Below are 25,492 nucleotides of genomic sequence, written 5' to 3'. Positions count from 1 at the left end.
ATTGAAGATTTGTTTTTTTAATTTATTTTTGTTTTTTAACTATTTATTTGTTTATTTATTTATTTACTTTGGTTGTGCTGGGTCTTAGTTGAGGCATGTGGGATCTTTAGTTGTGGCATGCAGGCTTCTTAGTTGCAGCATGTCACATGAGAACTCTTAGTTGCGGCATGCATGTGGGATCTAGTTCCCCAACCAGGGATTGAACCCGGTCCCCCTGCATTGGGAGCACAGAGTCTTACCCACCAGACCACCAGGGAAGTCCCTTATTCTTTTTTTTTTTAATTTAATTTTTTTTTTTATACAGCAGGTTCTTTTTAGTCATCCATTTTATACACATCAGTGTATACATGTCAATCCCAATCGCCCAATTCATCACACCACCATCCCCAGCCCCCCCTTGACTTTCCCCCCTTGGTGTCCACACATTTGTTCTCTACATTTGTGTCTCTATTTCTGCCTGGCAAACCACTTCATCTGCATCATTTTTCTAGATTCCACATATATGTGTTAATATACGGTATTTGTTTTCCTTTTTATGATGTACCTCACTCTGTATGACAGTCTCTAGATCCATCCACGTCTCTACAAATGACCCAGTTTCGTTCCTTTTTATGGCTGAGTAATGTTCCATTGTATATATGTACCACAACTTCTTTATCCATTTGTCTGTCAGTGGGCATTTAGGTTGCTTCCATGACCCGGCTATTCTAAATAGTGCTGGAATGAACATTGGGGTGCAGGTGTCTTTTTGAATTATGGTTTTCTCTGGGTATATGCCCAGTAATGGGATTGGTGGATCATATGGTAATTCTATTTTTAGTTTTTGAAGGAACCTCCATACTGTTCTCCATAGCGGCTGTATCAATTTACATTCCCACCAATAGTGCAAGAGAGTTCCCTTTTCTCCACACCCTCTCCAGCATTTGTTGTTTGTAGATTTTCTGATGATGCCCATTCTAACTGGTGTGAGGTGATACCTCATTGTAGTTTTGATTTGCATTTCTCTAATAATTAGTGATGTTGAGCAGCTTTTCATGTGCTTCTTGGCCATCTGTATGTCTTCTTTGGAGAAATGTCTATTTAGGTCTGCTGCTTATTTTAGGATTGGGTTGTTTGTTTTTTTTAATATTGAGCCACATTAGCTGTATATATATTTTGGAGATTAATCCTTTTTCTGTTGATTTGTTGGCAAATATTTTCTCCCATTCTGAGGGTTGTCTTTTCATCTTGTTTATGGTTTCCTTTGCTGTGCAGAAGCTTTGAAGTTTCATTAGGTCCCATTTGTTTATTTTTGTTTTTATTTCCATTACTCTAGGAGGTGGATCAAATAAGATCTTGCTGTGATCTATGTCCAAGACTGTTCTTTCCTATGTTTTCCTCTAAGAGTTTTATAGTGTCTGGTCTTACATTTAGGTCTCTAATCCATTTAGAGTTTATTTTTGTTTATGGTGTTAGGGAGTGTTCTAATTTCATTCGTTTATATGTAACTGTCCAGTTTTCCATGCACCACTTATTGAAGAGACTGTCTTTTCTCCATTGTATATCCTTGCCTCCTTTGTTATAGATTAGTTGACCATAGGTGCGTGCGTTTATCTCTGGGCTTTCTATCTTGTTCCATTGATCTATGTTTCTGTTTTTGTGCCACTACCATGTTGTCTTAATTACTGTAGCTTTGTAGTATAGTCTGAAGTCAGGGAGTCTGATTCCTCCAGCTCTGTTTTTTTCCCTCAAAATTGCTTTGGCTATTTGGGGTCTTTTGTGTCTTCATACAAATTTTAAGATTTTTTGCTCTAGTTCCATAAAAAATGCCACTGGTAATCTGATAGAGATTGCATTGAACCTGTAGATTGCTTTGGGTAGTATAGTCATTTTCACAATATTGATTCTTCCAATCCAAGAATGTGGTATATCTCTCCATCTATTGGTATCATCTTTACTTTCTTTCATCAGTGTCTTATAGTTTTCTGCATTACAGGTCTTTTGTCTCCCTAGGTAGGTTTATTCCTAGGTATTTTATTTTTTTTGTTGCAGTGGTAAATGGGAGTGTTTCCTTAATTTCTCTTTCAGATTTTTCATCATTAGTGTATAGGAATGCAAGAGATTTCTGTGCATTAATTTTGTATCCTGCTACTTTACCAAATTCATTGATTAGCTCTAGTAGTTTTTTGGTGGCATCTTTAGGATTCTCTATGTATAATATCATGTCATCTGCAAACACTGACAGTTTTACTTCTTCTTTTCCAATTTGTATTCCTTTTATTTCTTTTTCTTCTCTGATTGCCGTGGCTAGGACTCCCAAAACTATGTTGAATGATAGTGGTGAGAGTGGACATCCTTGTCTTGTTCCTGATCTTAGAGGAAATGGTTTCAGTTTTTCACCATTGAGAATGATGCTTGCTGTGGGTTTGTTGTATATGGCCTTTATTATGTTGAGGTGAGTTCCCTCTATGCCCACTTTCTGGAGAGTTTTTATCATAAATGGGTGTTAAATTTTGTCATAAGCTTTTTCTGCATCTATTGAGATGATCATATGGTTTTTATTCTCCAGTTTGTTATTATGGTTTATCGCATTGATTGATTTGTGTATATTGAAGAATCCTTGCGTCCCTGGGATAAATCCCACTTGATCATGGTGTATGATCCTTTTAATGTGTTGTTGGATTCTGTTTGCTAATATTTTGTTGAGGATTTTTGCATCTATATTCATCAGTGATACTGGTCTGTAATTTTCTTTTTTTGTAGTATCTTTGTGTGGTTTTGGTATCAGGATGATGGTGGCCTCATAGAATGAGTTTGGGAGTGTTCCTTCCTCCGCAATTTTTTGGAAGTGTTTGAGAAGGATGGGTGTTAGCTCTTCTCTAAATGTTTCATAAAATTCACCTGTGAAGCCATCTGGTCCTGGACTTTTGTTTGTTGGAAGATTTTTATGTTTGTTTTTTTGTTTGTTTGGGTTTTTTTTGCGGTACGTGGGCCTCTCACTGTTGTGGCCTCTCCCATTGCGGAGCACAGGTTCCGGATGCGCAGGCTCAGCAGCCACAGCTCACAGGTCCAGCTGCTCTGCGGCATGTGGGATCTTCCCGGACTAGGGCCCGAACCCGTGTCCCCTGCATCGGCAGGCAGACTCTCAACCACTGCGCCACCAGGGAAGCCCTGTTGGAAGATTTTTAATCACAGTTCCAATTTCATTACTTGTGATTGGTCTGATCTTATTTTGTATTTCTTCCTGGTTAAGTCTTGGAAGGTTATACGTTTCTAGGAATTTGTCCATTTCTTCCAGGTTGTTCATTTTATTGGCATAGAGTTGCTTGTAGTAGTCTCTTAGGATGCTTTGTATTTCTGTGGTGTCTGTTGTAACTTCTCCTTTTTCATTCCTAATTTTATTGATTTGAGTCCTCTCCCTCTTTTTCTTGATGAGTCTGGCTAATGGTTTATCAATTTTGTTTATCTTCTCAAAGAACCAGCTTTTAGTTTTATTGATCTTTGCTATTGTTTTCTTTGTTTCTATTTCATTTATTTCTGCTCTGATCTTTATTATTTCTTTCCTTCTACTAACTTTGGGTTTTGTTTGTTCTTCTTTCTCTAGTTCCTTTAGGTGTAAGGTTAGATTGTTTATTTGAGATTTTTCTTGTTTCTTGAGGTAGGCTTGTATAGCTATAAACTTCCCTCTTAGAACTGCTTTGGCTGCATCCCATAGGTTTTGGATCATCATGTTTTCATTGTCATTTGTCTCCAGGTAGTTCTTGATTTCCTTAGTGATCTCTTGGTTATTTAGTAACGTATTGTTTAGCCCTCACATGTTTGTGTTTTTTACGTTTTTTTCCCTGTAATTGATTTCTAATCTCATAGGGTTGTGGTCAGAAAAGATGCTTGATATGATTTCAGCTTTCGTAAATTTACTGTGACTTGATTTGTGACCCAAGATGTGATCTATCCTGGAGGATGTTCCGTGTGCACTTGAGAAGAAAGTGTAATCTGCTGTTTTTGGGTGGAATGTCCTATAAATATCAATTAAATCTATCTGGTCTATTGTGTCATTTAAAGCTTCTGTGTCCTTACTTATTTTTATTTTGGATGATCTGTCCATTGGTGTGAGTGAGGTGTTAAAGTCCCCAACTATTATTGTGTTACTGTCAATTTCCTCTTTTATAGCTGTTAGCAGTTGCCTTATGTATTGAGGTGCTCCTATGTTGGGTGCATGTATAGTTATAAATGTTATATCTTCTTCTTGTATTGATCCATTGATCATTATGTAGTGTCCTTCCTTGTCTCTTGTAACATTCTTTATTTTAAAGTCTATTTTATCTGATATGAGTATTGCTACTCCGCTTTCTTTTGATTTCCATTTGCATGGAATATCTTTTTCCATGCCCTCACTTTCAGTCTGTATGTGTCCCTAGGTCTGAAGTGGGTCTCTTGTAGGCAGCATATAGATGGGTCTTGTTTTTGTATCCATTTAGCAAGCCTGTGTCTTTTGGTCGGAGCGTTTAATCCATTTATGTTTAAGGTAATTCTTGATATGTATGTTCCTATGACCATATTCTTAATTGTTTTGGGCTTGTTTTTGTAGGTCCTTTTCTTCTCTGTGTTTCCCACTTAGAGAATTTCCTTTTGCATTTGTTGTAGAGCTGGTTTGGTGGTGCTGAATTCTCTTAGCTTTTGCTTGTCTGTAAAGCTTTTGATTTCTCCATCGAATCTGAATGAGATCCTTGCCGGGTAGAGTAATCCTGGTTGTAGGTTCTTCCCTTTTATCACTTTAAGTATATCATGCCACTCCCTTCTGGCTTGTAGAGTTTCTGCTGAGAAATCAGCTGTTAACCTTATGGGAGTTCCCTTGTATGTTCTTTGTCGTTTTTCTCTTGCTGCTTTCAATAATTTTTCTTTGTCTTTAATTTTTGCAAGTTTGATTACTATGTGTCTCGGCGTGTTTCTCCTTGGGTTTATCCTGTATGGGACTCTCTGCACTTCCTGGACTTGGGTGGCTATTTCCTTTCCCATGTTAGGAAGTTTTCAACTATAATCTCTTTAAATATTTTCTCTGGTCCTCTCTCTCTCTTCTCCTTCTGGGACCCCTATAATGCGAATGTTGTTGCGTTTAATGTTGTCCCAGAGGTCTCTTAGGCTGTCTTCATTTCTTTTCATTCTTTTTTCTTTAACCCGTTCCACAGCAATGAATTCCACCGTTCTGACTTCCAGATCACTTACCCGTGTTCTGCCTCAGTTATTCTGCTATTGATTCTTTCTAGTGTAGTTTTCATTTCAGTTATTGTATTCATCTCTGTTTGTTTGTTCTTTAATTCTTCTAGGTCTTTGTTAAACATTTCTTGCATCTCCTCGATCTTTGCCTCCATTCTTTTTCCGAGGTCCTGGATCATCTTGACTATCATTATTCTGAATTCTTTTTCTGGAAGGTTGCGTATCTCTACTTCATTTAGTTGTTCTCCTGAGGTTTTATCTTGTTCCTTCATCTGGTACATAGCCCTCTGCCTTTTCATCTTGTCTATATCTTTCTGTGAATGTGGTTTTTGTTCCAAAGGCTGCAGGATTGTAGTTCTTGCTTCTGCTGTCTGTCCTCTGGTGGTTGAGGCTATCTAAGAGGCTTGTGCAAGTTTCCTGATGGGAGGGACTGGTGGTGGGTAGAGCTGACTGTTGCTCTGGTGGGCAGAGCTCAGTAATACTTTAATCCACTTGTCTGCTGATGGGTGGGACTGCGTTCCCTCCCTGTTGCTTGTTTGGCCTGAGGCGACCCAACACTGGAGCCTACCTGGGCTCTTTTATGGGGCTAATGGTGGACTCTGGGAGGGCTCACACTAAGGAGTACTTCCCAGAACTTCTGCTGCCAGTGTCCTTGTCCCCACAGTGAGCCACAGCCACCCCCGCCTCTGCAGGAGACCCACTAGCAGGTAGGTCTGGTTCAGTCTCCCCTGGGGTCACTGCTCCTTCCACTGGGTCTCGATGCACAAACTACTTTGTGTGTGCCCTCCAAGAGTGGAGTCTCTGTTTCCCCCAGTCCTGTTGATGTCCTGCAATCAAATCCCACTAGCCTTCGAAGTCTGATTCTCTAGGAATTCCTCTTCCTGTTGCCAGATCCCCAGGTTGGAAAGCCTGACGTGGGGCTCAGAACCTTCACTCCAGTGGGTGGACTTCTGTGGTATAAGTGTTCTCCAGTCTGTGAGTCACCCACCCAGTGGTTATGGGATTTGATTTTACTGTGTTGCGCCCTTCCTACCATCTCACTGTGGCTTCTCCTTTGTCTTTGGATGTGGGGTATCTTTTTTGGTGAGTTCCAGTGTCTTCCTGTCCATGATTATCCAGCAACTAGTTGTGATTCTGGTGTTCTCGCAAGAGGGAGTGAGAGCTCGTCCTTCTACTCTGCTGTCTTGGTTCCTAATCCCGTTATTCTTTTTTAAAAGTTCATTTTATTTTATTTTATTTTGGCCACGCCGCACGGCATGCAGGATCTTAGTTTCCTGACGAGGGATTGAACCCACACCCCCTGCAGTGGAAGTGTGGATTTTTAACCACTGGCCTGCCGGGGAAGTCCACAAGATTTCTTCTTTTGTCTGCAAAATTTATGTGTCTTTTTAAAAATATTATTTATTTGTTTGCACCAGCTCTTAGTTGTGGCAGATGGGCTCCTCAGTTGTGGTATGTGAACTCTTAGTTGCAGCATGCATGTGGGATCTAGTTCCCTTACCAGGGATTGAATCCAGGCCCCCTGCATTGGGAGTGTGGAATCTTATCCACTGTGCCACCAGGGGAGTCACCATTTATGGGTCTTGGTTTCCTGCTCTAACTATTCTAGGTTCAACTTCACTTGGACTCTTTCTGTATGTTATTGTGTTGAAATTATATTATTTTCAGTTGCATAAAATTGACATCTTTTAGAAGTCAAAAGCAGGAAGAAGTCATTGTCTCTTGTTATTTCAGATGCCATGACCTACACCTTCAATCCTGTTTGCCTGGTGATATCATGCCTTCTACTTTGATGTTAAAATATAAGATATTGAGGCATTTCTGTAAAAATGAATGGGAGTGGTTAAAAATTAGTAATATGTTGATGAGTTTTGCAGATTGTTTTCCAAGAAGAACATATGAAAGGCTGCTAAGTTGTTTTGTGCCATTAAATGAAAATGGATTCATTGTTTAGTTGAATTTGAAGAATTGGGGTCTTATTTTTCTCTCAGTGTTCACATGCCTGCACAGGTCAGGTTAGTACCTTTCTCTATCAGGTGACCAGACCATGGATCTGGAGACCATGGAGAGGGCAGGGCTGTGGAACTGCTGGGTCCTGGGTAGCTTGTACAGGTGATTTTCCCTGTGTCTTGTCCTGTGAGGACTGCAGTCGGCTTTCAGCATTCCTATCTGACATATCTGTTTATCCAAGACAATATATGCTACTTATCAAATCACCAGTAATATTTTGGGAGCAGGTAATTAAGCTGCTTGCAGGATTGTTGGATATAACTTCCTCATTTTCAGGTAGCTAGGCTGTGAATTTCAAACACGGCTAGTCTAAGACATATAATGAGATTTATAATTGTTAAAACATTAAAGCCACAGAGGCTTCATAGATTTCACCTTTGTTTCAGTAAAATGGGAAGTATACTTAGTGCAATTTGCAAAGAAAAAGAAATTAGTGTTCAGTAATCCTTACATTCACTCCCCTGTCCCCCTGCATTATGGATACAAAATTACTTAGAACAGAGTAAACCCTGAAGTAGTTACTTAAGTAGTAGTTCTTGGACTTTCTAGCCTGTTACTTCCTGTTCATGGCTGGAATGGCCAAGTGCCATGTGCACTGTTAGGGAGCTATTACTGGAACAAAGCCTCTCTCTCAGAGAATAGGTAATTGCAGAGATACTGGATTTCTCTTTTGTCTGGACTCTGAGGACTAAAGGACTCTGAGGGTACGATTCTAGATAAAAGCTTTCTGAGTTTTGGGGGCCTTAGAAATCTTCTGGGATAGACTATATTAGAGATAATGATTAAGTAACTTATATAAGACTAGAAACTTAGGTTTCCTCATGCTAAATTCTGGTTCTAAGAAAGGTCAGGCTATGTTGATTTAGTAGGGAGGAAATTGCATGCTGGAACATCTCTAATTCTATATTATATCTGGTCTTTTAAAAATGCAATTCTGATTTTGCTGTCCCCTATCTTATATCCTCTTAGTGGCTTTCAGTTGCACTTAGGGCAAAAACCTAAGATCCTTAAAAAACCAGATCCTTAAAACAGTCCCCAGGCCTTGGCAGTCACCATTCTACTTCACATCTCTCTGAATTTGGCTACTCTAGGTACCCATAGAAGTGGAACCATAAAATATTTGCCCCTTTGTGGCTTGCTTATTTCACTCAGCACAACATCTTCAAAGGCCGTCCATGTTGTAGCGTATGTCGGCATTTCCTTTCTTTTTAAGGCTGAGTAATAATCCCTTGTATGTGTATATTACATTTTGTTTATCCATTCGTCTGTCAGTAGAAACTTGGGTTGCTTCTACCTTTTGGCTATTGTGAATAATGCTGCTATGGACCTTGGTGTACCAATGGATTTACTTTTATGATTCTGTTTTTCCCCTTAGAGCTATAGCTTTTGATCCATATAGCCTTATGCAAGTTACTTAACCTCCCTGTGTCTGAGCTTCCTCATCTGCAGTGGAAATAAAATCTATTTGCCCTGAGGTTATGGACTGACAAGAAGAGGGTATGCAGACATACCCCTGTAAGTTGCTGATACATGTATCCAAGCATATAGAACTTGGTGGGACTGCATTGGCTCCCCAGAGCATGCCTTGGGCCTGGGCCCCTGCGTTCTCTGGAGCAGCGTAGAGCTCCCTGTGCCATTGGCTGTCCAGGTTGGGTGGCAGACAACTGATTTATTGCTACGTCACAAGTCTTTTTGAGCTTCCATCAATATTCTAGAAGAAATTACGTTCAGCAGTTTATGCACCTTCATTGAAGGCAATGTTTACAAACACTGGGCTCTTCTGGCTCTTGATGCCCTGTCCTCACTAGGAGAGAAAGTAGGTGGTGCCTCAGTGTCCTCCTCCAGCCTCTGGAAAAGTCTGTCTCTGACTTACCTTTTGATATCAACTTGAGGATTAAACAAGATAATACTTGTAGATCATTTGGAACGGTATCTGGCACAATGTAAGAGCTCAGTAAATATTAGTTGTTATTGTTGAGCTGATGACAATGATGCATTCCCCTCTCCCCCGTCTTTGTTGAGTCTCATTTACTTTCTTCTGATTTTATAGCATTATCGATTGTCTGAAAGTGGTTTTTTCATGCCATATTTATTATCATTGTAGTAGGTTATCAAGTTTGAATATGGTCATTAGGCTATAATTAACCATACATATTAATATAATTGTTACAAGGAAATCACTATACAATTTAAAATCTTCTGCTTAAAACAAGCTATACTTTTTACAATAAAAATTTTCCCATCAAGAAGACCTTAGAAAAGATAATTAACTTATTTTTCTGATAAGAGAAAGTTGATTTAACCAACAATAGTTTTATTCTTCAGATACTCTTTGTAAAAATGCCAGCTGTTGACCATGCACTTCACAATCTCTTTGTGATTCCTATTCAAATCACACACTTCATTTAGGGCTTTGAGGAATTTAGAACAGTTTGGAAATCATAGTCGTTACATCGTTTATATAAATTGTACTCAGCAGAATATATGAATCTTTTGATTAACATTTTAGGCATCAACTTACATAAAAAAATCTAGTCTTCAAAATGAATGTAAAATTGATTAAATGAGAATTCACATAATTTTTAAAACTCAGTTTGCTGGGCTTCCCTGGTGGCGCAGTGGTTGAGAGTCCGCCTGCCGATGCAGGGAGCATGGGTTTGTGCCCCGATCCGGGAAGATCCCACATGCCGCAGAGCAGCTGGGCCTGTGAGCCATGGCCGCTGAGCCTGCACATTCGGAGCCTGTGCTCCGCAACAGGAGAGGCCACAGCAGTGAGAGACCCGCGTACCGCAAAGCAAACAAACAAACAAACAAAAACCACAGTTTGCTAAAACTTATGAGTACTATCCATGTTTCCAAGACTGTAAAATTAGAATTTGAACTAATGGACTACCACTGCAGTAAAAAATATGAAGCGTGAAATTTTCCTTCCTTCTAAATACATCATTAAGGCAATAATATTCTACATTAGGCACATTTCCTTTTTGTCTGATGATGTATTGCAGATAAGAATTTTAAAATGATATTAAATGGGCTTAGAGACACTGCAGACTGTCTTAGGGGGAATTGTTTGCTTGTGTTAAGGTCTTTTTATCCATCTCTTTCTTTTAAATTTAAGCTTAAATTTGTTTTTGTTTTATTTTTTGTTTTGGGTGTATGTTGCCTTTTACTTTACTTTTCTCCCATGCATTTGACAACTAATATAAGAAACATTAGAAAGTCACCATAGAATTGAACTATGGAGAAATACAATGAAAATTGTTTTAACTTCTTTGTCTAGGGTGAAGAGATTTGGATTTTACAAGTGTGAGTTAATGAAGCCTTATTGTTATAATTTCTTAAAACTTGTTATTTTTGTATTTTGAGATAATACAAAAATAGTACTAAGACTTCCTGTATTCCCTTCACCCAGATTCCCCAAATGTTTACATCTACCACGTTTCCTTTATCATTCTTTCTCTGTATACATATTATTATTATTTCTGAACAGTTTGAGAGTAAGTTACAGAATGGATGTCCCTTTATTGCCAAGTATTATTTGAGGAGGTATTTCCTAAAAGAACAAGGATATTTTCTCACTGAACCACAATACAATTTGCAGATTCAGGAAATGAACATTGTTATAGTACTATAACAATAGTACTATAACGATTTAATATCACTAACAATTTATAGTACTATAAATCTGGCTTTAGTCAGATTCGTAGTTGTCTCAGTAACATCCTTTAGAATAAGAGAAAAAAATTCTTTTTTCTCATCCAGGATCTACTTGAGAATCACTTACTGCATTTACTTGTCATATCTCTTTAATTTCCTTCAATCCTGAACGGTTCTTCATTCTTTCTCTCTTTTGTGACCATTCTTTCTCTCTTTTGTGGCATTTTGAAGAGCACAGGCCATTTATTTTGTACCATGTCCCTCCGTTTGGGTTGTGGTTATAATTTGATTAATAATTAGAGTAAGTTTTTATTCTATTAAAGTCCCTTTTGGTCAGTTACATCAGGAGATTTTCCATTTTTCCTTAGGTTTTCCAATTTTTCATAGGTGTTTTTTTTTTTTTGGCCACATGGTGCAGCTTGTGGGATCTTAGTTCCCTGACCAGGGATTGAACCTGGGCTCCAGCAGTGAAAGCGCAGAGTCCTGACCACTGGACCACCAGGGAATTCCCCGATAGTATTTCTTAATTAGGAAATTTTTTGATGCCTGTAGTTATAAATAACTTTTTATTCCTGTTATTGTTTATGTGTCATTTCCCATTTTTTTCCTTGATAGTTTTGCCAGAAATTTCTCTTTCACTGTCTAAAAGAGTGAAATTTTAGTTTAGTTGATCTTCTTTATTGTATGTCTGTTTTCTGTTTATTTTTGCTCTTTATTATTTTCTTCCTTCTACTTTTCTTTGGCTTTACCCTGATATTAACTATACCAGCTTTACAAGACCAATTTTTAGCCCATTAATTTCATTTATCTACTTTTCTGTTATTAGTAAGTAAGATTATAAATGTCCCTCTGTATCTCATATTTTTATATGTAGTATTTTCTTTATCACTTGGTTCTAAGTATTTCCTAATTTACTTTATAATTTTGCATTTGATTGAGAGTTAATTTCCAAGGAAATGTGGTTCTGTCTAAATAAATAAATCTATCTTAATTGCTTTGGGGGTTGTGATCAGAGAGCATGTATGATACCAATTATTTTAACATATCGTGATTTCCTTTAGGGCCTGGAATATAATCCTCCTGAGGACTGTGCTCCCTAGGTCTTGCCCACTTTCACCTCAGCCTAGTCACAGCTAACTTTCTGTTTGGTCTGTTCTCTCTTGTAGCAGTTTAGAAAATACCTCAGAGTTAAAGCTCGGGTCAGTGTGGAAGCTCATCTCTCATTACTTCCTCTTCCTGAACTATCTTAGCCTCTCCTTCTTGCCTGCATTGCTTGTTCTCCAGTGTCTCCACATAGCTGTATTTCATATTTGCCTGGTTTGTGTCCGGAATCAGAGCTGGGGGGGAAGAACCCACAGTTATGCTCGGGGTAGGTTTGGAAGTGACATTAGGGCCATGGGGCTACTATGGCCTGCTGCCCCTGGAGCTTTCTCGTGATAATAATCAAAAGGTATGAGTACACATAAGAACATAGCTCTTGGGTGTCTTATAGATTGATTTTAGTGAATGACAACCAAGTCAACAAATCTGATTATGAGTGAGGGATTTTGCTTTGAGTACTGTGCATTGAAGCAAAAATTGACTGGATGGCATACTTCTCATATATAAAAATTTTTGCCTTGATCGTGGTTTGAGATTTACTCATGAGAGTTTCTATTTCTACTTGGAAAAAAACCATATGCTCATTAATTTTAAAATAGATTTGATGGTCTGAATGCTATAATTTGTGCTGGAGTTATACATGTAAAATTTTTGTAAAACTCTTAACTGAGCAAATCAATAGTATTGAATATATATGGGTATCAGTTAGCCATTGCCAAAAATAATGTCACATGTTACAGATTGGGTTCCTGGGAAACACATTCTGAGATGAGATTTGCATGCTGGAAGTTTATTAGGGAGTACTCTTGGGATCAACACCTGTGGAAGAGAAGGGAAGGAGGCAGGATTGAACAGAGGGAGAAGGTAGGCTCTGATACAGTGTGAATGAAAGCCTCACCCTTTACACTCCTGCATCATTGGATGCTGGCTGCCCCAGGAAGAGGGCATGACCTTGGGTGATGAACCTTTCTTAATTTGAGATCATTCCAAAGAGGAGCAGCGCTGTAGGCTGTTTGCTCACAGCACTTCTAAGCATTGGGTGAATAAGCTCTTAATTCTCAAAAGGAAAAATGCAGTATCTATTACAATGCCCAGAATTTCATTGGCTTATAAACAACAAACATTAATTTCTCATGCACCCCTGTACAGATTCTCATGCACCCCTGTACAGGATTCTGCTGAACTGTACTGTGCTGATTCGGGTGAGAAGCTGCAGGTTAGGTCCACATCTGGTGCATGTATCTCTCATCCTCTGTTGACAAAAGTCAGTAACACAAGTCCAAATGCACAGGCTCATGTCAAGACTCTGTTATGTCACACATCTTAAGAGCCAGTTGGCCACACAAGTCACATGGCCAGGCCCAGCCTCAGCAGAGTGGAAGAATATGCTCCCTTGGAGGTCCAGGAGAGAGAGTGAATTTTTGCCAAACAATAGTCCAGTTTACCAAAGTGTGATTCTGCTTAATGAACAAAAGATAAGAATTCCACTGCCAAGATTTCATTGTCACTCTTTCTCCTAAAATACTTCTGTTTGTCATCTCCATCTGTTTTGAATGAGATGAAATGTGACAACACCTTCACCACTATTTGGCAGAGAGAACAGCTTGTGCTGAGTTCTTATGATTTTCAAAATTTAGATTTGAATGGATTTATGTGTATCTATATCTCTATTGAAAAGATGATATCTTTGCAAAGTATTTATCTGGAGGGAGGATTTTCAGTTTCAAGTTCTTTATCTTATTTTAAATTGAGGTATACATATAATAAAGTGTATTAAGTACACTTAGGTGCACAGCTTATAAATTTTTACATATGTCTGCATCCATATAACCACCACCCAGATGTAGATGACGAACAGGGTTCCCTCATGCTTCTTCCCAGTCAATGATCCCCTCTTCTGAGGTAATCATTATTCTGACTTCTCTCATCGTAAATTAAGTGTTATTTTTCTCAAAATTCATAAAAATGGAATCAGCCAGTATGTTCTCTTATATGTCTAGCTCTTTGAGTTTTTATCTTAACTGATAAACTGTAAGTTGTTGGTTACATTGTCAAACTCCTACGTCTTTTCTTAGCTTATTTCTGTGAGTCTTCACTGGATGTTGTCTCTTTTGTTTTAGAAACTATATTTTGTGTTTTACTTATTAGCTTTTTGTGGTTGGATTAGACTGTACAAAAGTTCGTTCAGAAGAAGCTTCTATGTATGTCAGAAAGACAGATTTAATATGGACTGCTAGCAAATAATGTGATCCTCTGGTTTCCTTTGTAAACCTGGCCATTGATTTTTAACAGGATTATTCCTTAGGCATTCCACAGTACCTGTGTCTCATGGGATGTTTATTTTCTACACATACTGATCATTACTGCACTCTCCCCTGGGCTGCGGTCTAAATGTGAGGGCTATGGAGGTTTCATAGCTGTGGTCAGCCTTAGTCCGACTCACTCTTTCCATTTGATCTGTGACACAATGCAGGAGCTAGTTTTCAAAAGCAAATGCTTACTTCAGTGTTCAGTAACACAAACACACTCTGTAAAGAACAGAACCTTTAAAAACAACCTGATCACTTGGGATTTTGATTACAGTCACTTATAGAGGCTAGGATATTACTTTGGTACTTATTAGATAATAAGTACCAAAGCCTTATTAGATAACAGCCCATCGTCATTTTAAAAAGTGCCTATAAGGAAGGCATTTGCATTCATCTACCATGAACAAAAGACTGAAAATCCATTCACGCTTTGAGTGGTTGGTATAATAACAGCTGAGAAAAGCTCATTTAATTCTGTGACTTTTGGTTTCAGAGCACCTGTTCAATATAAAAATTACTTGTATCTCCTGAGGAATCTCAGCAGCAGTTAATTTGTATAATTATTGATTTTGTTTTTTTAGTTATCCAGTGTAAATTTAGGAGTTTTAAAAATAGTTGTTTATGGAAATATATTATTATTTGAAGGGACCCCTCAATGCTGTTGATCTGTTCATTTTTATAGATCAGTTATCTAGAAACAATAGTTTTTTAGTTTCAGGGATGGTGTTAAGAGTGTATAACTGTAACATACAGTTAAAACTGCTGAATCTGTCAAGTGAGAGGTTAGCTACCGACGTGGAATTTAGTTGATTCTGAAGTTTGCAGAGCATAAAGGAAGAATCAAGATCAATTCTAACATTTTTGTAACCCCTGCTGCAGAAGGGTGAGAAGAAATTCACTTGAAAGTTGAAGTTATTATTCCATGACTGTGACACATATAGCAAAAGACCGCACATGGTCAGTATGGTCTTAGCTGTGATTATAACTAGGAAATTGATAATGAAATCCTTACTTGCTTTTGTTTTATGGAATCCGATTTATTTTAGGGGAGATGTCAGCCCTTGTTAAAGCAGTTAGTTACTGTTCCTAATCATGTCCTAAATTCTGCCTTTAGCTCTGTCAAATTCATATTCAGCATCTTTATGTATCACAGTATAAATACATACTTTTAATGTGTATTTTAGGTAATAATTTTTTTCTCTTTAATAGATGTTAGTTGATATTGGAGCTTATTTTATGCTTTTGTACCAGTGGGGAACTGTCCACTGTCCCCTACCAGATATTTTGGGATCATTTATAAGCTAAATTTTTAAGAAACATAGATGTGACTCTATCCTCATTTATGAAATTTTTAATAATTATCAGAAGACACTTTGTGTAAAAGGTGTAAAACTTGGCTTTCACATGTTAGAAAGTTTGAACAGAACTAGTTCTCACTTGGCAAGGATTTGATCACCAACCAAATCTGTACCACACCTATATGCTTATCCAGACACAACTGACTGTCCTGTTCATCAGTTTTCCTGCTACACATACAAATACGCATGCATATTATGAATAGATCTTTTTAAAATAAGCTAGACCCAAGGTACTTCTGAAAAAAGCCACTTATATTATTCTAATCTATCTTTCCTCCTTTCAAATCACTCACCCTTGAAATATATATGAAATCCACACTGGCCCAGGTAGCTGTTCCAAGCAAGCCTGGTCATCTATTCTTGGTCTTACAGAGTTTCAACCAAGTTACTGTTTTTACATGGATATATAATTTTGTTTGTTTTGTTTTGTTTAACATGGATGTGTAATTTTGTCTTCATCATTCTCAGTTTCATTGTTTTTTCTCTTGTTCTTAGTATATCATTCTCTTGCTCCAACCTGAGAATATTTTTTCTCACTCTGATACATCCTCTGTCTACATATTTTTCCCTTGTCAAGGAAGGCTGTGCCAACCTTATACAATAGCTGAAGTGACTCTGGCACTTTTAACCAAAAGGATGATGGAACTTTCTGGGTTCGCATTTTAATTCCTGGAGGTCCTAGATCTTCATAGTTAGGTTGCTGTAACAAACAAATGCATTTAAAAAAAAATACAGGGCTTCCCTGGTGGCACAGTGGTTGAGAATCTGCCTGCTAATGCAGGGGACACGGGTTCGAGTCCTGGTCTGGGAGGATCCCACATGCCGCGGAGCAACTAGGCCCGTGAACCACAACTACTGAGCCTGCGCGTCTGGAGCCTGTGCTCCGCGACAAGAGAGGCCGTGATAGTGAGAGGCCCGTGCACCACGATGAAGAGTGGCCCCCACTTGCTACAACTAGAGAAAGCCCTCGCACAGAAACGAAGACCCAACACAGCAAAAATAAATTAATTAATTAATAAACTCCTACCCCCAACATCTTCTAAAAAAAAAGAAAAACCTTAAAAGGTACAAATCAACATGTTCTTAAAAGCAATACGTGGTGTTTTAAATAACTGCATAAATCCATTGTTTAAATTTTTTTTCTTGTGTTATTAAAAAAGTAAATACTAAGTATATTGTTGCTAATTAAGTGCATCATGCATTTTAATATTTCTGTTCTTAAATAATCTAGCAAGTTTGCATTTCTGGCTGATCTTTTCTCTCCATTTTCTTTGTTTTTTTAGTTTCATGCTATGGATACGTTGTATAGGCACAGCTATGATTTGAGCAGTGCAATTAGTGTCTTAGTACCACTTGGGGGACCTGTTTTATGCAGAGATGAAATGGAAGAATGGTCGGCCTCTGAAGCTAGTTTATTTGAAGAGGCACTGGAAAAATATGGCAAAGACTTCAACGACATACGTCAAGACTTTGTAAGTAGAAAATTGTGAATTAAATAAAAGTTGGGGTGGGAATATTTTATCTGTTTTAAAAATTTGGCAAATCTTAAACTATTCATCTAGCAAGCCTCTGACGTAGTAATTTTCATCTGCTCAACGTAGAATGCAGGCCAGTGTTGTGGAGGGAGAAATTGACATTTGTCTTGAGCAGTAATTGTAAGACCCAGGGTCAGGAGGCCCTGAGTTCTTGCTGTAAACCTTGGCAATATGAATTAATCCTCTTCACCTCTCTCTGAGTTCCAAGTTAAAAATATGCACAGCTTTTCTAACCATTTGCACTAAATATTTCTGATCTCTGCTTTTTTTTTTTTTTTTTTTTTTTTTTTTGCGGTACACGGGCCTGTCACTGTTGTGGCGTCTCCCGTTGCGGAGCACAGGCTCCGGCCCAGCCGCTTCGCGGCATGTGGGATCTTCCCGGACCGGGGCACGAACCCACGTCCCCTGCATCAGCAGGCGGACTCTCAACCACTGTGCCACCAGGGAAGCCCCCTGATCTCTGCTTTTTAAGCTTGTTGCTGTCTTTTAGAACTTCGGTATTTTTCTAGTTATCTTACCAATCATTGAGCTGGAATTTGATACAGACCTCTATTATAGAAGCGACCTGTATCAAGCAGAGCAGAAGAATTTGCTTTATGGGTTTTTGATCTTTACTCTTCTTGATGATATGCAGGATCTTACTTGCATTTTAAATACTAGGTAATCTTGTCTACTATTATGTACTTCCTTTGTCTTTGTATTTATGGAATTGCTGTCTTTAATTAACCTTACAGTCTCTTTGAAATGGGGAGATTTCTTTTTGAGAAGTTCATAAATAGCTTTCTATAACAGCCATTCTTTTTCTTCAAAAATATTTATTTATTCATTCATTTATTTATTTGGCTGCCTCAGGTCTTAATTGTGGTGCATAGGATCTTAGTTGAGGCATGTGAGATCTTAGTTGCGGCACGCAGGCTCTCTGTTGCGGTGCACAGGCTTCTCTCTGGTGGCGCACGGGCTTAGTAGTTGCAGCGCATGGGCTCTAGAGCATGCGGGCTCAGTGGTTCTGGCACATGGGCTCTCTAGTTGTGGCAAGCGGGCTCTAGAGCACACGGCTTAGTTGTCCCATGGCATGCAGGATCTTAGTTCCCCGACCTGGGATCAAACCAGCATCCCCTGCATTGCAAGGCCGATTCTTAACCACCGGACCACCAGGGAAGTCCCAGCAGCCATTCTTTTTTAAAAATTATGAAAATAGACTCATTATAGCCTATGAAGTATTTAATGTGAGCTAGGATCCTGCCTTTTATGTTGTTGCATCTTTTTAAAATTATTTCTGAAGGACAATTTTACTTATCTATATGAGTTGATATACTAAATCCTAAACATGATCATTAAAGTTATTAGTGTCACTGGCATTTGTTTTGGCAAAACTTTACTGACACCCAGATTGTTATATGTCATGGTTTCAATTTACAGGGTGTGCAGCTGGGAATTTAAAATGCATTGGTGGCATTTAGCTTCAGGTGGTCAGAATAACACAGCAGTGCAATGCTACTAATATAATATAGCTACACCACTAAATAGAAACCGCAAAAACAAAACCCCCTAAAGAGCAAAGGCTGCAGGCCTGATAAAAGAGTAGAAGATGAGAAGTACTAAAGTGAAACTAGTTTTCCCTGCACTGAGTGTGACATGCTCATTTTATGTCCTGATCATCATTCTGAACTCAGTTCAATTCAACAAATGTTTATTAAGCACCTGCAACATACCAGGCCCTTAAGTGTGCACTAGACATGCATCAGAAATGTAATGTGGTCCTTACTTTAGGGAATGATTCATAGTGAAGATCAAGAGATTGAAAGATAAGCCCTCAAATAAAATATAATGTAATTACTTCTGTCAGTAGTAAGAATGAGTATTATGGAAGTGGTGGGAAGGGAACTGTTAGTTGTGCCAGTCAACTCAGGAGTGTCTTCACGGAGTTAACTGGCATTTCATCTGGACCTCTGATGGTAACAGGAGAGAACAGCAGATTGACGGGTATACACTGAGCTGTGAAACTTTTAGACAGCCTTCCTGGGCACTTAATACAGGACTAGGAAATAACTCTGAACAGTAGCTTGGTGCAATATACTTGGACATAGAGGCTGGCATTCATAGAAGGTAAAATAACGGTGTGAAAACGAGTATAACAGCAATAATGCTGTTAAATGGTTTTTTGTTACCTTCATGATCTAACAAAATTCTTGTAAATCTGTGGCGTGATAAAGTTTTTCTGAAGGTGGTTAGAATGCTTGTTGATGAGCCAGTCCACATTAGGTTTGTTGTATTTTGGAGCTTGGTATTGGCCGCCAGTGTCAAAAAGCTTAGATAGACCATCAGGAGGCTAACGCTTCAGAGAGGGTTTGTGTTTTGTGTAGTTTTGGGTGTTTGTTTGTTTTTTGAGATCCTTAGGCTTTGTTTTGTTTGTTTATTTATTTATTTATTTTTATTGAAATATAGTTGATTTACAGTGTTAATTTCTGCTAAGCCTACAGCTAACATCATCCTCATTGGTGAAAAGCAGGTACATGAAAAGGTGTTCAAGGGACTTCCCTGGTGGTCCAGTGTTAAGACTCCTTGCTTCCACTGCGGGGGGCGTGGGTTTGATCCCTGGTCAGGGAACTAAGGTCCTGTATGCTGTGTGGTGTGGTCAAAACAAACAAACAAGAAAGGTGTTCAACATCACTAATCATCAGGGAAAACCACCATGAGATATTGCCTCATACCTCTTAGGATGGCTATTATTTTTTTAAAAATGAGAGATAACAGACGTTGGTGAGGATGTGGAGAAGCATTGTCATTAATTCTTCTTTAAATGTTTGGTGAAGTCATCTTGTCCTGGGCTTTTCTTTGTTGGAAGGTTTTTGATTACTGATTCAGTCTTCTGTTCACAGTTTCTATTTCTTCATGATTCAGTCTGGATAGGTTATATATTTCTAGGAATTTATCCATTTTTTCTAGATTATCCAATTTGTTGGCATGTAATTGTTCATAGCAGTCTCTTAGGATCCTTTTATATTTCTGCGATATCGTTTGTGATGTCTCTTCTTTCACTTCTGATTTTATTTATTTCAGTCTTCTCTCTTTTTTCTTAGTATAGCCAGTGGTTTGTCAATTTTGCTTATCTTTTCAAAAAACCGGCTCTTAGTCTATAGATCTTTTCTGTTGTTTTCCTTGTTTCTACTTCATTTATTTCTGCTGTGATCTTCTTTTTCTGCCAATTGGAATCACTCTCTTTTCAGTCTTTGTTTATCCTTTCCTCCTCTGACTGGATAATGTCTAAGGACCTGTCTTTGAGTTCACAGATTTTTCTGCTTGATCAAGTCTGTTGTTGATGATCTGCCTTGTATTTTTCATTTAATTCATTGTATTCTTCAGCTCTAGAATTTGTTTGGGTTTTCTAAAATGATTTCTCTCTGTTGAACTTCTTGTTTTGTTTGTATATTGTTTTCCTAATTTCATTGAGTTTTCTATCTGCATTTTCTTGTAGCTCACTCAACTTTGTTAAAACAATTATTCTGAATTCTTTGTCTGGGAAATCCTAGATCTCTATTTCTGTGGGATCAGTTCCTGGAAAATTACTGTGTTCCTTTGCGGGTGTCATGTTTCTTTAATTTTCCATGTTTCTCATAACCTCGTGTTAATTTCTGTGCATTTGACTGAGCAGACATTACAGACTGGTCTTAGTGGGGAAAGACCTTCACCTGCAGGTGGGTGCAAGGGTACAGGCAAGTGGGGTGCATTGGTTCTAGCTCCTGGGAAGGCCCATTGGCATAGTGCGCATTCAGCTTTATCAGCTGAGGTCAGTGTCAGTAAAGATTGCAACGGCCAAGGGTGCAGGTGTCTGCTGCAACAGAGAGGGCTGTTGGGGTCTTCAATGGCAAAGGCTGCTGGGGACCTCCTGATCTCTCTTTCTCCCACAGCGTATGTCATTGGCGAGGGGATGTCTCTTGGCTCTGGGTCTGGCTTGGAGTGCCCTCATGGTGGCAGTGGTGCCTGAGGTGTGGGCATGCTTGGGTCAGCCCCTGAGCCGGGAGTGGAGTGTGTGTGCTCACAGAGTGACTGAAGCATATGATCTGGTGCCTGTGAAGCGAGTGCATGTCGAGCAGCCAGGGCTCTGGGGTCTGGGGTGTGCACGTCTTCTGGAAGGAGTACAGCAGCGTCTCCTTCCCTAGGAGGCCAGCAGCAGCAGTGGCTCTTGATTACCTCGGCGGCAGGAGCTGCCGGTTTCTTCTGCACAGGAGCCTGCTGAGGTCCACTCCAACAAACACTACAGAGTCCTACTGTACAAGCTGTAGGGATTCCTCAGCAGCTGTCTTGGGTGCTCCTGAGGTCCTCCGTGACCAGGGCTGCCAGGCTTCTCTGCAGAGCAGGCCACTGGTGACTGCAGTGGTATCCAGTGTGTGGCTTATACTGATGGCCTCCACCCTTCGTTGTTCTTAGCAGTTTCCAGATGTCTCAGCTAAAGTCCATCTCCTCGGTGATCCTCTCTGTGTACTCTCTGTGCAGTTATTCTCCATTTTTTGCTGCACTGTGTTGCTATAGGTTCTTCTTTGACTCTTGCATCTTCCCAGGGCAATTTTTATTTGTTGATAGCTATCTAATTATCGTTTTTTGTGGGGTTTCAAAGGCTGGTATGTCCTCCTCTTGCTGGCGTATCTCTTCCTGTCCATTTTGTCTAGTTTGTTGTCATAAAGTTATTCATAATCTCATTATACTTTTAAGGTCTGTGGGATGGATTTGTAGTGATATCCTCTCAGATATTCCTGATACTGGTAATTTAGCTTTTCTTTTTTCCTCATTAGTCTGGCTAAGGGTTTATCAATTTTATTGACCTTTGCAAAGAACCAGTTTTTTAAAAATAACTAATTAATTAATTTTTGGCTGCATTGGGTCTTCGTTGCTATGCGTAGGCTTTCTCTAGTTGTGGTGAGTGGGGGCTTCTCTTGTTGCGGAGGGCGGGCTCTAGGCGCGTGGGCTTCAGTAGTTGTTGCACACATGCTCAGTAGTTGTGGCGCACAGGCCTAGTTGCTCCACGGCATGTGAGACCTTCCCGGACCAGGGATCGAACCTGTGTCCCCTGCGTTGGCAAACGGATTCTTAACCACTACGCCACCAGGGAAATCCCAAGAACCAGTTTTTGATTTGATTGATTTTTCTGTTTTCTATTCCATTGATTTCTGCTTTTATGTTTATTATTTCTTTCCTTCAGCTTGCTCTGAGCTTCTGTGCTTTTATCTTTTCCTAGTATTTTTTTAAGGTTGGAGCTTAGATCATTAATTTGAAACTTTGCATCTCATGTAACCATTTATTGTTAATACTCTTGGCTGACAATGAATTCAGCTTTTGACTGAGAATGACTTCTGCCTTGTCCGAAAAACTTTACTGTCCCCTTTGAAGAGAGATTTCATTCTTTATAGAATTCGCTAAAAATTTTTTTCCTCTTTGAGTATTCTAAAGATGTCTCTCTATCTGGCTTACGTAGTTTCTGATGAGAAGTTCCTATGTATGTAAATGTTTCTTTTTCTTTGTGCTCAAGATTTTCTCTTTACTTTTGTTTTACTACTACAGTATGAACCTGTAGTAGTAAACCAAAAGCCCTGGCAGGCTTTTCTTTATAATTATTCTACTTGTAGTTCACTGAGTCTCCTAGAGCTGAGATTTGTTGTTTATGTGTTAGTTTGGATAATTGGTATTGATCTGTCTTCTAGTGCACTAACTCTTTTCTTGGCTATGTCCAGTATACCAATAAACTTGTTAAAGGAATTCTTCAAATATGATATATTTTCCTAACAGTCATATTTTATTTTTATGCTTTTTATCTCTGTATAAATTTCCCATCTATTCATGTGCACGGTCTGCCTTTTCAACTAGATCCTTTAGTATATTAATATAGTCTCTAGTTGGCCAGGTTTGGATCTCATTGTTGTTCAGGTTACCTTCAGTGTACCACTGTACTGGAAGGCTTAATATTTCATGTACGACCTTTATATCTTTGAGCCTCACAGGGCCCCCAAAGCTTAACTGAATCTCCCCATTTTTGCCGGAGATGCAAAATCCTTTCCTGCCTGGCTAATTCACCTACACCCCCACCCAGCCTTGAACCTAATGGGTTTCACTTCCCTTGCCAGCAGGCAGAATTATTCTCACAAGCCAATCACATCCTCCCGTGGGAACCTTCTTCCGGAACCAGGGCATACCGCACCCTCTTGTTACGCAAAGCCACACTTCCACAGCCCCTACTGGGCTCACTATTCCCAAGTACAACCCCTGTGTGGCCCTACATAGTGTGTAGTGTCCTCTTCCCCCAGACCGTGAGTATAAGTGACGAATAAACTGCTGTCAGTCTCATCTAGTTTGTCTCCAGTGTCATGTGTCGTATGTCTGATCACCTTCCACTGTCTTGAGGGGCGGGTCCCTCCCTCGCTGGTGGGATGAATAGGAGGTGAACTGAACATCCACAGACTTCATGGTCTTACCTATGCTTAATGTAGGGCCTGAAAAGCAGAAGGGTCTTTTTCTTGTGTTCCTGTCCCATCCTTAGCAGGCCTTGCACTGCAGAGCCTGTCTCCACATTTTGCCCTTCCCCCTGTGGTAGTATGGTGTTGCAAGTCCACGGTGAGGGCACAGGGAGTTTCTTAGTTGTCCTGTTCCTGCCCCAGACTTTGGTAGGCTTTGTGTGCCTGAGTCTCAGCGGTGGAGCTCCCACAGCAGTTCTGTTCTTCCCCCAGCTCCCTTGTGGCAACCGGTCTCTGCTTTGTGTAGCCTTTTATTAGCAGGGCTTTTTGGATGTGAGCAAATTTCCTGTCCCCCTCCACTGGCCACTGCACTTTGCCTGGGACTTGGGGGTGGGATGGTTTCTAGTCCGTCTCCAGTGGCAGACACTTTTGCTTTGTATGAGAGAAGGATCTAAGAGAAGGATCTGGGAAGCGGTTTTCTGGCCTGGTCCCCAGTGGCAGCAGATCACCGTTGTGCACACCCACACCACCACCAATGGGCAGGTTTCTTGCCCTGTCCCAATTCTTTCTGCTGAACATCTGATGGAGGAAAGGGGGTGTGTCGATGCCCTCTGTGCACTGCTTTATTTAGCTTCATCTTCTTACCAAGGTTGATAAGTTGTGTGTTCATTTTCATTCCTTGATGTTTCCTTATGGTTTCCTTTTTGATCCTTGGATTATTTAGAAGTAAGTTCCACATATTTGTAGGGTTTTTTCCCCATATATTTTTTGGTTATGAATTCTGGTTTAATTCTGTTGTGTTCAGAAAACATACTTTGTTAAATCCACACACACACACACATACACACACACATAAATTTTACATTTGGAAGACTTGATTGATTCTACTGTAGTGTATGGTTTGGTTTGGTGAATGCACCATGTGCTCTTGAAAAGAACAGATATTTTGCTGTTAGGTATAATATTCTATAAATGCTACTTGGGTCAAGTTTATTGATAATGTTGTTCAAGTCTTCTGGAGCCTTACTGATTTTCTGCCCACTTGTGTTACTTGTTGAGAGAGCAGTATTAAAAGTCTCTAGCTTATAATTGTAGATTTTTCTATTTTTCTTTTCAATTGTATTAGGTTTTTGCTTTAAATATATTGAATCTCTGTTGGTGGACACATACATATTTAGGATTGTTATATTCTTGTGATGATTCGACCTTTTTATCTTCACATCATGCTTCTTTATCCATGGGTAATATACCTTGTGACAAAGTCTAATTTTTCTCCTATTAATATAACCACTCCAGATTTATTGTTTACATGATATATTTTGTTTCCATCCTTTTACTTTTATTTATTTCCAAAGTGGGCTTTTTGTAAACAGAATACAGTTGAATTTTCTTTTCACCCCCAACCAATCTAACAATCTCTGCCTTTTACTTAGAGTGTTTAGACCACTTGCCTTTAATATAATTATTAATAATATAATTATCAGTTTAAATCCATCATTTTACCCTGAGTTTTCCATTTGTCCCATTGTCCTTTATTCCTCCCCCCACACTTTTTTTAAGAATTTATTTATTTTATTTTTTTGGCTGCATTGGGTCTTCATTGCTGCACAGGGGCTACTCTTTGTTGCGGTGCGCGGGCTTCTCATTGTGGTGGCTTCTTGTTGCGGAGCATGGGCTCTAGGTATACGGGCTTCAGTAGTTGTGGCACGCGGACTCAGTAGTTGTGGCAGGCGGGCTCAGTAGTTGTGGCTTGCAGGCTCTAGAGCGCAGGCTCAATAGTTGTGGCACACGGGTTTAGTTGCTCCGCGGCATGTGGGATCTTCCCGGACCAGGGCTCAAACTTGTGTCCCCTGCCTTGGCAGGTGGATTCTTAACCACTGCGTCAC

The 25,492-nt window shown here is 39.4% G+C and overlaps 1 protein-coding gene across 12 annotated transcripts in view; it reads left to right on the top strand.

Moving 5' to 3' along the window:
- The window catches only part of MTA3 (metastasis associated 1 family member 3), a 156,120-nt gene that overhangs the window by 88,063 nt on the left and 42,565 nt on the right, over positions 1-25,492 (top strand). For all 12 annotated transcript variants that reach the window (XR_003434068.1, XR_003434067.1, XM_027113269.1 and 9 more), the window contains one exon: positions 16,912-17,100. Coding sequence is in view for 10 of the 12 variants with exons in the window: in XM_027113269.1 (XP_026969070.1) it covers positions 16,912-17,100 (189 nt within the window). In the remaining 2 variants the exon portion in view is untranslated. The remainder of the gene's footprint in view (positions 1-16,911; positions 17,101-25,492) is intronic.

This window comes from Aethalodelphis obliquidens, unplaced genomic scaffold, assembly GCF_003676395.1.
Source record: "Aethalodelphis obliquidens isolate GAN/ISIS:26980383/991018 unplaced genomic scaffold, ASM367639v1 scaffold12, whole genome shotgun sequence".
NCBI lineage: Eukaryota > Metazoa > Chordata > Mammalia > Artiodactyla > Delphinidae > Aethalodelphis > Aethalodelphis obliquidens.
The sequence above is the reverse complement of the archived record's forward strand: the minus strand, read 5'-3'. Positions and strand labels throughout refer to the sequence as shown.